The sequence below is a fragment of the Hyperoodon ampullatus genome (assembly GCF_949752795.1).
Source record: "Hyperoodon ampullatus genome assembly, chromosome: 4".
NCBI classification, from domain to species: domain Eukaryota; kingdom Metazoa; phylum Chordata; class Mammalia; order Artiodactyla; family Ziphiidae; genus Hyperoodon; species Hyperoodon ampullatus.
The window spans coordinates 3693177-3706045 of record NC_136917.1 but is presented as its reverse complement, the minus strand read 5'-3'; the positions used below and the strand labels follow the sequence as shown (position 1 = coordinate 3706045).

At 41.4% G+C, this 12869-nt stretch overlaps 1 protein-coding gene across 1 annotated transcript; it reads left to right on the top strand.

Annotated features, from left to right (window-relative positions):
* Positions 1–320: 320 nt before the first annotated feature.
* On the top strand, positions 321–11733 carry PGBD2 (piggyBac transposable element derived 2; the record flags this gene model as incomplete). The annotated part of the gene is made up of 4 exons (XM_079703065.1): positions 321–337; positions 7668–7731; positions 9139–9284; positions 9972–11733. The coding sequence occupies 4 exons, from the start codon at positions 321–323 to the stop codon at positions 11731–11733; spliced, it is 1989 nt and encodes a 662-aa protein (XP_079559191.1).
* Between the last annotated feature and the right edge of the window lie 1136 nt (positions 11734–12869).

Sequence of the window (12869 nt, the reverse complement as noted above, 5' to 3'; positions counted from 1 at the left end):
TTATGTAAAGAAGTTGTGTCTTCTTTACCTGAATATTTTATGGGAATCGATATTGTGTTTGGCCGAGGAATACTTCCCCTACCTAATATTGTAAGACAAAGCCTGTTGATGTGATCCTAATGGAGGCCACAGTGAGGGTTGATAGAATTAAGATTGAAGTTTGTAGAATTGATGTTTGAACAGGCTTTATGTGAAGTGGCTGCGTCTCTTTTTTCTGATTGTATTATGGGGATGGACGTTGTATCTGGGGGATGTTTCCCCTACCTAATATTGTAAACAAAAGGCATGTAACTCTACCCTTTGAGCAATATTAATCGGACATGATCAATAGGAACCAGTAAGGAGTGTGGAATAGAAGTTAGATTGCTGGTAGGGACAGATTCTCTGTGTGATAGCCCGTGGAGCCTAGACTGCGGTTTATGACAAAAGCCTGTGAGGGAAAAAAAAAAAAAAAAAAAAAAAAGCCTGTGAGTGCCTCCCAGCGATCACTACTGGGAATTTATACTAGACAATTTCCATTTGAAGGGCATTTACTATCTTGCCATTTGACATTATTAATTGAAGCTACCCCTATGACTGAAGGACATAAAATTATCTTAAAACCTGAAATACTCAATGTGTAGGATGATGTCAGAGAATCACTCTAATGGGGATGGCAGTGCCTGGAAGGATTTCATAATAAAATAGAAATGGTTTATACAGGATGATGCTGCCTGGGGAGTGCAAGGAGATACTCACGAATAGGGGGCTTCTTTTTCTCTAGGACTGACTCTGTAACTGTGTGAGGAGTTGCTGGATTCTTTGGTCACTTGGACAGTGCCCTATAAAGAACTCTCAACTGACCAACAAAGAGTTGCTTCGTTTGTGGATGGCATTTAGAAGGTGAATGGACAACATCCTATTTGGAAGGCCACCACTCTGATTGAAGAAGGTAAAACAAATCAGATTGGTGGGCTGACTTGCATGCTGTTTTCCTAACACTGATGGAAGAATTGAACAATGGTATAAGCCCCTATGTTTGGGTTTTTATTGATTCATGGATGCTGGCCAATAGACTGGCCATATGGTCAGGCAGGAGGGCAATGGAAACCTGGCTCATTAAAGGAATGCCCTTGTAGGGCACAGGCTTGTGGAAATTTGAGGGGTGCATTAAAGTAGGACATGTCAATGCCCATCAGAAGAACTCTTTTCCAGGTTTAGTAGGTGATTGGAATCAGCAAGCAGATACTCCTGTGTGCTCCCTTGAGATGGCCACCTGGGTCTGTGAAATGTATGGACATAGGGGTCACTGCAGCAAAGTAAAGATGGGTTGAATTTCCTCGTAGTCTTCTTGTACTCTCATGCACAAAATGGCAGTAAGAGAAGTTCTCTCTGTCAATGAGAGAGACAGAGATTGCATATGGCTATATGGCAGATTCCCTGGTGGGAAGGCTCTGATCATGGTTGGCATGTGAGACAATGCTAGTAGCCATGGGGGGCTACAAATGGGTCCTGACACTGGGAATAGACACTGACTCTGGACAGGGCTATGCCTGCCCAATGGTAGATGAAAACGCTCAGAATACTGTGAAAGAACTGGAACAGAAGATACTGCACCAATTTGGGTTGCTGACTGTCATTTCTTGAGACCAAGGAACACATTTTACAGTCTGTAATGTCCAACAATGGGCAGAGAAATATTCTCCTCTGAGTACTAGTTTGATAGAGAATTGGAATGGGCATTTGAAACATTGGTTGTCTAAAATGGAGGAAGATAAAGGCTTGAAGGGCTGGCTTCACACACCTTCATGAGTGTCCACTCATACTAAACATGAGTGGGACTAGAAGAGTGTCCCCACTGGATAGATTCCTCTATTTTTCTGGTGGATCTAGGGAAGTAGGGGTGACAAAGGATGCTGATATGACTTACTTTCTTGCCAAAGGAGGAGGATGTTGGTATAATAACTATAGTTTTTTATTTCTCTCTCTCTTTTTTCTTCTTCTTCCTCACATCACCTCAACTTTTTGTTTGTTTTTCCTACCTGATGACCAGGGCTGCAAATACAAGTTGATTGATTGCTAAGCAAGAAACTATAGCTATATTTTTAAACCTTATGTCAGAATTCCTAAGGGCCTGATGGGGCAGAATGTGCCTTCATCCCATCTGACAAGACTGAATTCAGCTATACTGCTTGGTGGTAAAGATAGCCCACTAGTTCTGTACCTACGTAACCTCACCCTCTCTAAATGGGAGTGGACTGAGGGAAGGCACTTGCTAGGCTAATGTTGCTTTCTGAAACCTAGACCGGCCCAATGGTTGAATCTAATGAACCTTCCAAAAATGGAAGAGTTTGGGTATAAATGAAGAGAAGAAGGAATAGTAGCTAAGGGTAAGTAGTGAATAAATGTGTTATGTAAAAAGGTAAATTCAGTATTACATTAGTACCTCAGAAGAGCTCAGAGCAAGAGACGACATTGTTTCTTAGCTCAATTATGTCAGATGTCTGAAAGAGTGAAGCCATATGTTTGCTGAAACCACTCCTGCTTTTGGAACCTGATACGATCGAATGAAAGACTGCAAACTGGAGTGGCCTAACCCTGGGAGACATCCTCATACAACAAAATGATGAACTAGAATGATTATTAATGATTGCATGGGGTTCTAGTAATGTGCCACTATCTTTTGACTTGGGTATCATTTTGCTGTAAGGGGTCTGTGGCCAGAGCCCAGGGGGTGGGCTATGAGATAATAGAAAATATGTATAGATCTCTGCCCCAGTTCCTGGAACAGAGCTCCTGAAATCCTTGTAATTTCCTATGTGATAAGAGCACTAGGAGCATCTTTTGTCCTAATATTTGGTTTTTGACCTGGGTTCCTGGCACAGGGCTCCTGAAACCCTTGTAATTTCCTGCGTGATAGGAGTGTCCTTTGTTCTAACGAGGTGACTCTGTTTGGGTGCCTGGATGACTCCTGGATGAGGGCTGGTTACCAGAAAGACCAAGCCATGATTGGAAGCTTGGAATTTTCAGCCCCACCCACTCCCCATTCTCTTGAGAAGGGAAAGAGCTGAAAATGGGATTAATGATAAATCATGCCTCCATGATGAAGCCTCCATGAAAATCCGAAAAGTACGGGATTCAGAGAGCTTCTGGATCAGTGAACACATGGAGGTGCTGCGAGAGTGGCATGCCTGAAGAGGGCATGGAAGCTCAGCATCCTTTCCCCATACCTTGGCCTGTGCGTCTCTTCATCTGGCTGTTCATCTATATCCTTTATCATACCCTTTAATAAACTGGTAAACATAAAGCATTTCCCTGAGTTCTGTGAGCCGCTCTAGCAAATTCATGAACCCAAGGAAGGGATCATGGGAACCCCTGATTTGTAGCCAAGTCAGACAGAAATTGTGGGTAACCCGGGGACCTACTACTTGTAATTGGCATCTGATGTGGGGAGCAGTTTTGTGGTACTGAGCCCTTAGCCTGTGGTATCTGACACTGTCTCCAGGTAGATAGTGTCAGAATTGTTGGACACCCAGCTGGTGTTGCAGAGAGTTACTTGTGCGGACCCCCCCACGCCGAATTTGGTCACTAGAAGTGTCAGAAGTGAAGTGTTCTGTGCAAGTGGTAAAGAAGACACACAGGAGAGAAACAAAGGAGGGAAAGACTGGGTTTTTTCCTACCCAGGAGGAGGAAAACTGGGTTTTTCCAATTTAATAGTGTTCTCATAAAGGTATTCTGGCCCATATTTTGATGTTAACTTGCATTTCTGTGGGGAATGAGGACCTAGAGCTTCCTAGTCCTTCATCTGTTGATATCACCTCCCCCACATCTGCCTTTTGATTAGATAGTTTAATCTATTTACTTTAAAAATAATTACTGAAAAGAGGAGACTTATTTTGTCACATTGCTATTTGTTTTGTGTCCATCTATCTATCTTATAGCTCTGTTGTCTCTCATTTTCCTCCATTACTGCCTACCTTTTTTTGTGTTTAGTTGATTTTTTGCAGTGACATGTTTTGATTTCCTTTTAATCTCCTTTCATGCATATTCTTTAGATTTTTTTTTGCAGTTACTGTGGGATTATATAGAATATCCTAATATAACTAATTTCAGTTGATAGCAACTTTGCTTCAGTTGCATACATAAACTCCTCTCTTACAAAGTTCTTCCCCCCTTATATTACTGATGTCAAAAATTACATCTTTAATTTATAATTGTTTTTTATGCATTCATCTTTTAAATTCTGTAGAAAATATGAAGTGGAGTTACAAACTAAAATGACAACAATGTTTTTTTTTTAAAATATGGGTTTAAAAATAAATAAATAAATAAAAATATGGGTTTATATATTTACCCTTACTGCTGGTAACTTTATCTTTTCTCAAGTATGACTGAGTTACTGTCTAGCATCCTTTCCTTTCAACATTAAGGACTCTCTTTAGCATTTCTGGTATTGTGGGTCTAGTGGTAATGAATTCCTTCAACTTTTGTTTGTCTGGGAATATCTTAATTTCTCCCTCTTTTTTTTTTTTTTTTGCGGTACGCGGGCCTCTCACTGCTGTGGCCTCTCCCATTGCGGAGCACAGGCTCCGGACGCGCAGGCCCAGCGGCCATGGCTCACGGGCCCAGCCGCTCCACGGCATGTGGGATCCTCCCAGACCGGGGCACGAACCCGTGTCCCCTGCATCGGCAGGCGGACTCCCAACCACTGCACCACCAGGGAAGCCCTCTGCTCTAATCTTTATTGTTTCCTTCCTTCTGCTAACTTTAAGCTTAGCTAGTTCTTTTTTCTAGTTCCTTGAGGTGTAAAGTTGGGTTGTTTATTAGAGATAGTTCTCTTTTCTTTCTGTATGTGTTTATGGCTATAAACTTCCCTCTTAGAACTGCTTTTGCTAACATCCCCTGTTTTCGTATATTGTGTTTCCATTTTTGTTTGTTTCAAGATACTTTTTTATTTTCCTTTTATTTCTTCTTTGCTACATTGGTTATTCAGGAAAATTATTTTTATGCATTCTTGAGTTTTTCAGTTTTCCTCCTGTTACTGATTTCTAGCTTTATACCACTGTGTTCAGGAAAGATACTTAGTATGATTTTGGTCTTGTTGAATTTGCTAAGACTTTTTTTGTGGCCTAACATGTAACATCCCAGTAAATGTTCTATGTGTGCTTAAGAAGAATGTATATTTTTCTATTGTTGAATAGAATGTTCTGTATATGTCTTTTATGTGCGTTTGGTCTATAGTGACGTTCAAGTCTGATGTTTCCTTATTGATTCTTTGTCTGAATGATCTACCATTGTTGAGAGTGGGGTATTAAAGTCCCCCACTATTATCTTATCACTGTTTATTTCTCCTTTTTGTTCTCTTAGTATTTGGTTTATATATTTAGGTGCTCAAATATTCAGTGCTTAACTATTTACAATTGTTATATCTTTTGATGGATTGTTATTTTTCATTATGTAATTATCTTATTTTCTTGTTTCCATTTTAGTAAAGTTCATTTCGACTGACATAAGTATAGCTACCCCTGCTTTTTTTTTTCTTTTTTTGGTTACTATTTGCTTGAAATATCTTTTTCCATCCTTTTACACTCAGCCTATGTGTATATTTAAAGGTCAAGTGAGTATCTTGTCAGTAGAATATCATTGGATCTTATTTTTTTATCCATTAAGCCATTCCGTGACTTTTGGTTTGATAATTTAATGAATTTACATTTAAAGTAATTATTGATAGGTAAGGACTAACTTTTCATTTTGCTCATCGTTTTCTGTTTTATAAATCCTTTGTTTTTTCTATTCCTGTTGTGTTCTTTTATGATTTGGTGAATTACTCTATTATTATGCTTTGACTTCTTTATCATATTCTTTTGTGTAACTACAATAAGTTTTTCTTTTGTGTTTGCCATGAGGTTTACATAAAATAATCTTGAAATGATAACAACCTATTTTAAACTGGTAACACCTTAACTTCTATAACATTTCTAAACTTTACTCTTTTACTTCTCCTCCCCCTCACATTTTAGATTATTGATGCTACAGTTTACATACTTTTTATAGTATGTGTCTAATAACAGATTATTGTAGTTATAGTTGTTTTAAAATGTGTTTTTTCCTTTTTTTAAAATTGGGGTATAGTTGTTTTACAATGTTGTGTTAGTTTCTACTGTACAGTAAAACGAAGTAGAGTTCCCTGTGCTATACAGCAGGTTCTTATTAGTTATCTACTTTATACATATTAGTGTATATATGTCAATCCCAATCTCCCAATTCATCCCACCCCCCCACTCCCCTCCCCCAGCTTTCCCCCCTTGGTGTCCATACATTTGTTCTCTACATCTGTGTCTCTATTTCTGCCTTGCAGACCTGTTCATCGGTACCATTTTTCTAGATTCTACATATATGCATTAACTTTTAACTTTAAATCTATAGTTGTTAGTGAATTTTACACCCCTTTTACCTGACTGACTTTATAGTTACCATTACCAATGAGTTTTACACTGTCTTCATATGATTTTATGATGTAATTAGTGCCCTTTTACTTTTACTTGAAGAATTCCTTTTAGCATTTTTTTTAAAGCAGGTCTTGTGGTATGAACACCCTCAGCTTTTGTTTGCTTGTTAAAGTCTTTCTGTCTTCTTCAATTTTGAAGGACAGCTTGCTGGGAATAACATTCTTAGTTGATAGTTTTTTCTTTCTACATTTTCAATATATCATCCCATTCTCTCCTGGTCTGAAAAATTTCTGTTGAAAAATCTGCTACTAGTCTTATAGGGATTCCCCTGTATGTAATTTCTCTTTCTCTTGCTGCTTTCCAAATTCTTTCTTTGTTTTAGACTTTTGACAATTTAATTATAATGTGTCTTGATGTAGCCCTATTTGAGTTCAACCTATTTGGGGTTCTTTGGGCCTTATGCCTACTACAGATTTGTTGGAAGTTTGATGTAGTTAAAATTATCCACCCCCCTTTAAGTTTCTGTGTTTTCTATATGAAAGGTTTCCCTCTGTGGTCATTAATATACTTTAAAAGTTTTGCTTTTTTCCAATTAATACTTAATACATCTAGGACTTCACTATCTAATATCGTAGCCACCATCCACATGTGACTATTTAAATTTGAATTACTTAAAATTACATAAAATTAAAAATTCAATTTCTCAGTCACACTAGCCATATATCCAGTGCTTAATACCCATATGTGGCTCATGGCTACCATATTGGACAGCACTGATATAAAACATTTCTATCATTATGGCAAGTTCTATTGGCAGTGCTGATGTAGGACAGTAGTCATCAACCAGGCGAGATTTTACCTCCTACTCTCCCCACCAGAGGACATTTGTCTAGAACCTTTTTGTTTTTCACAACTAGTGGGGTAGTTGTTCTATTGGTATCTAGTAGATGGAGGCCTAGGATGCTGTTAAACATCACATAATACATAGGACAGCCCCCCACAAGAAACAAAATGCCAGTAGTTCTGACTATTTTGTTGTGAGGTGTGAGATGGGGGAGCTTGTTCGTTTTCTCTCTGGCTAGCCAGTCAACTACACATCATTTCCTGTGTGTACTTGATCCATTTCCCTCTGGTTGATAGTGAATCTTGAGATTTTTTTTCCCTTAAATGGTAGAGAAGGTCCTATTCCTTTGCTAATTAAGATATGATTTCTTAAAACTGACTTCTGTTGTCTTACAGATTCTTAGACTCTGCAAGTAAAGACAACCTCATGTTCACAGTATACCATGGCTTCATCATCAAGGTAGGAGTAATGTTTGATGAAAGGCTCTATGCAAGTACAGTTGACTCTCGAACACATGGGGATTAGGGGTGCTGACTCTGCACATTTGAAAATCTGTGTATAACTTTATAATCGGGCCCTCTGCACTGGCGGTTCCAACCAACTGAGGATCATGTAGTATTCCAGGACGTATTTACCGAAAAAAATCTATGTATAAGTGGACTCACATAGTTCACACCCATGTTATGCAAGGCTAATTATTTACTTCTCTACTTTTGAAAGACCAAGTCTATAACATTTTCAGTTCTCAGTCCTGCTGGCCACCCTAAGCACTTGTGGTGTCTATGAAGCACCAAGGAGGGAGAGGAGAGAGGGAGACTGGAGAAAAGACAAGGCAGACAAAGGAGTGTGTATGGTACAGTACGGGTGCAGCTGTGTAGCTCTAGTTCTGCACTTGATCTAAAAACGTGATTTACTTTCCTCATCTTTCAAGACACAAGATGGTTGTCTGTGGGGCTGCCTCAGTTCCTGCAGGCTTTCTCACTCTAAGGGTTTGAACAGGTATGCACAGAGGTGTTTGAGGGCCTGTTTGAGTGGTGAGACTAGCAGAGATTGTGGCTGGGCAGGCCTGGATCTGCTGCTGTAGACCAGGGGAGGTCAGGGGAGGCATGAAGATGGCTGTTACCCTTTCAGAATGTGTCTTAGTTCGAGGTCCATGGAAAGAAAGAGCTTCAGGTTTCCTCTCCCTTTCTGGCTGGCCATGGAGAGCTTGAGGCATACCTCGTATCCCCAGAGGTCAGACTTCTTGTGCTCTAGCCTCCAGCAGGGGTGGCTGGTGGAGTCAGTGTCCTGGAAGGGAGGTTGGAATGAATCTCTAATGCAGCTTAAACTCCAAAGCCTAAGAGCAGGCAGAGAAATAGCCTTTGTGGTAAAGCCTGCATCCTCCCTCTGGTACATGGCTTTTCTCATGCAGAGGCCAAGGCATAGGGCAGCAGCAGTGCCCACCTTCCCAAGTCCAGTCTATTCTCATAGCCAGAGTAATGTATCTGACCCCTCACTGTCCTGCTCTATCCCCTCAGGGGCTTCCTGTGATAACTGAATACGACTGGAAGGCCTGATGAGGACCTCTGGAACCCTGTGGGGCCTCGGCCCTGGACCCAGCTACCTCTGCTCTGCCCTCCTCCCTTCACTACACCTGCAGTGTCACTAACCTCCTTGCTGTTCATAGATATCAAGTCCCTTCAACCACAGGGCCTCGTACCTACCTACAGTTCTTTCTCTCCCTCTGGGACACCCAGTCTCCAGCTGTCTGCAAGGCTCACTCCTTCACCTCTCCAGGCCATCTGCCCTGTGAGCCTTCCCTCATCATACATCTCAAGTAGCACCCCCAGCCCTATTCCTTTGCTGCACTCTCTATCCCTCATTCAGGATGGCCCTCATCGCTACCTGATGCCGTCCTGCATAGCTACGTGTTTGTTGATGTGTCATCTGTCTCCTCCATTTGGAAACAAGTGCTATGCAGGTCAGGGAGTGGAGTGTGCCCACTGCCAGCCCCTGGGCAGCACCTGCTCGTGGTTGGTGCCCACTAAATACAAATATTTCTTGTATTTGGTTCCTACATGCACAGGGAGAGTTAGAATAGCAGGGCTTTCCATGTTTCCAAATCTATTTAGCACGTTAGTGTGCAGTAGGATATCAGATGTTGAGGGAGCTTTGTGAAAATCTGTCTGAACCTATTTAGGTCCTGAATTTGGGTAGTGAGAGTTCAAGTCGGGAGAGTTTGTGTATTTGGGAGGTGAGGAAACTTATATATGCCAAGTGAATAAGAAAAAGGGAAGAGACAGATAAGGCAGAAGCATGAAAGCAGAGCTGCTAGGGCCACTGAGTCAGGAGGCATCGGTGGATGTCACTTCAGCAGCTGAGCCTTCCCGTTGACAGTTACTGTTAACCAGGTGATAACAGTGGCACCTGGATTCATCACTAAAGGGGATCCTCTATTCAGACACTTTATTTAAGAAGGAAAGGAAGTATGGAATACCTCTTTAGAATGTCTCCCTTCATTAAAATACTTCTGCACTTAGATGAATAATTTGTGTTTGTCTGGAAAATTCACTTATCTGGCACTATGCCTTATGGTGTTAGGTCCAAGATGCTGTTGCAGTGGGAGTGCCCTCCTCTTGGTCAATGCTTTAGTGGAGTTTTCTGCTGAAGCACTGGCTTTCCTGCATGGCCTCTCTTCCTTCTGTTTCCTGTCATCGCAGCAGCCTCACTACTGGGAGAAGAACCAGCTCAAAGCTGAAGTCCATGAAGTTGCTTGAGGTTCTGAATGCTCTGGAGCAGGAGGAGTCTGGCCAGAGTAGGGAGGAGATCTTCATTGCACCACCCAACAATGCTTCAGGGGACTTCACTGATGAGGACTCAGGTGACGAAGATGGCCGGCGAGGAACCCACCTGCCTGGCAATGTGCTGCATGCCTTTGTTGTGCCTGAGGACTCTGGCACCGGGGAGGATGATGATGACCTGCAGCTGCAGCCAGCCATGAAGAAGCAAAAGGCAGTAGTGGAACCTCAACATGTTTGGACCAAAAGAGATATCTGCCCGGACTTCACCAGTTGGACAGCATCAGATCCTCATATGGAGGATCTCAAAAGCCAGGAACTGAGTCCTGTCGGCCTCTTTGAATTGTTTTTTGATGAAGGAACAATTAATTTCATTGTTAATGAAACCAATCGTTATGCTTGGCAGAAGAATGTCAACCTGGGTCTCACAGCCCAGGAATTGAAGTGTGTTTTGGGCATTTTGATTTTAAGTGGGTATATCTCCTATCCAAGGAGAAGGATGTTTTGGGAAACATCCCCTGATTCACATCATCATCTTGTGGCTGATGCAATTAGAAGGGACAGATTTGAACTGATCTTCTCATACCTGCATTTTGCAGATAACAATGAGCTTGATGAAAGTGATAGGTTTGCCAAGGTGAGGCCTCTCATTGTCCGCATGAACTACAATTTCCAGAAGCATGCCCCCTTGGAAGAGTTCTACAGCTTTGGCGAGTCTATGTGTGAGTACTTTGGACACCGGGGGTCCAAGCATCTGCCTGCGGGGAAACCTGTGCGGCTGGGCTACAAGATCTGGTGTGGGACGACCAGCAGGGGCTATTTGGTGTGGTTCGAGCCCTCACAGGGCACACTGTTCACTAAGCCAGACAGGGGCCTGGACCTAGGAGGCAGTATGGTGGTGAAATTTGTGGATGCACTTCAGACACGTGGGTGTCTGCCATACCACATATTTTTTGACAAGGTTTTTACAAGTGTCAAATTGATGTCCATTTTAAGGAAGAAAGGAGTGAAGGCCACAGGAACTGTTCGTGAGTACAGAACTGAACGATGTCCCCTTAAAGATCCCAAAGAACTGAAGAGAATGAAGAGGGGTTCGTTTGATTACAAAGTTGATGAGAGTGAGGAGATCATCGTGTGCCGCTGGCATGATAGCAGTGTGGTCAACATCTGCTCCAACGCTGTGGGCATAGAGCCAGTGGGGCTGACCAACCATCACTCGGGAGCAGCCAAGACGCAGGCCCAGGTTCATCAGCCATCCCTGCTGAGGCTGTACCAGGAGAAGGTCGGGGGTGTCGGCCGCATGGACCAGAACATTGCCAAGTACAAGGTGAAGATCCGGGGTATGAAGTGGTACTCGAGTTTCATTGGCTATGTTATTGACGCTGCTCTTAACAATGCATGGCAGCTGCACAGGATATGCTGCCGTGATGCCCAGGTGGACCTTCTGGCCTTCCGGAGATATGTGGCCTGCGTGTACCTTGAGAGTAACGCGGATACATCATCCCAAGGGAGGAGAAGCAGGCGGCTGGAAACCGAGAGCCGCTTTGACATGATTGGGCACTGGATCATCCACCAGGACAAGAGGACCCGGTGTGCCCTGTGCCACTCACAGACCAACACCCGCTGTGAGAAGTGCCAGAAGGGCGTCCATGCCAAGTGCTTCAGGGCGTACCACATCCGGTAATGCATCCTGGGCAGAGGGAGCCCCCTGGATGTTTGGTTTGTTATGAGATGTTTACAGCTAATTACATATAGCATTTGGGGCATTTGTGTGTTGTGTTGACAAAAAGAGACCTGAATCCCTGATTTGGTTTTGTATTTTTCCTCGTCTTCATTAGAGTTATCTTTTTATCATCTTCTATTATGCCTACATGTAATATAAATTAATATTTATGTTAGTAAACATAAATGTTTGTAAATATATATTTTATACTGTTATTTATTTCAACTTATGGGCCCCTTTTTATTCAAATAAAAATCTTGCTTTGGGGTATAGCTGTCCTGATAAGGAGACTTGAACGTAACCAAAAACTTTAGAGAAACTTTCGTGAACAGTAAAAAGATTTTATAGTATACGCTCTCAGTTATAATCTAAGATATAGGCAATATTGTATCAATATGATGAAGGATATCTTAATCATATTTATTTCACTTTAATCTAATGCTAACAAACTGTCCAGGGATAGATAATCTGCCATGTATTTATCCAGCTGACTAGATTTGTAGAGTTTGTATTTTCTTGATAAAAAATATTTTTCTAATACACATATCCATGTGGAATCCACTTTTATAAATAGTGTGAAGTAGGGAGTTTTTTCCCCCAAATGGATGGTTAGCATCATATTAATATTAAAAGTTATATATATATTTCCCCAGTGATTTAAATTCTACCTTTAAAAATTCCTGAACTTTGGGGGAAAATACTGAAACAAAGAAAAAAGTTTATGTTGGAAATCCTAGTGGAATATAATCCAGAAGAATAAAAGAAATACATATAAAAATGTGGACTTAATCAAAAATCTAAGAGAGCATGTTGAGTATCTTTATTTGGTAAAGAACTTTCTACAACAGCACAAATAAAAAAGGAACACATCAATATATTTGACCATATAAAACTGTAAAATTGACATTCATTAGTAAAGGTAAAATGCAAAGAAATTGAGAAAATATGTTACAAATAATTCCATCTGTAATAATATCCTCAGTGCAAAAAGATCTCGTAAACACATAGGTGACAAGGGTAAAATGTACAATGTTATATAAAATAACAAATGATGGGGGCTTCCCCGGTGGCGCAGTGGTTGAGAGTCCGCCTGCCGA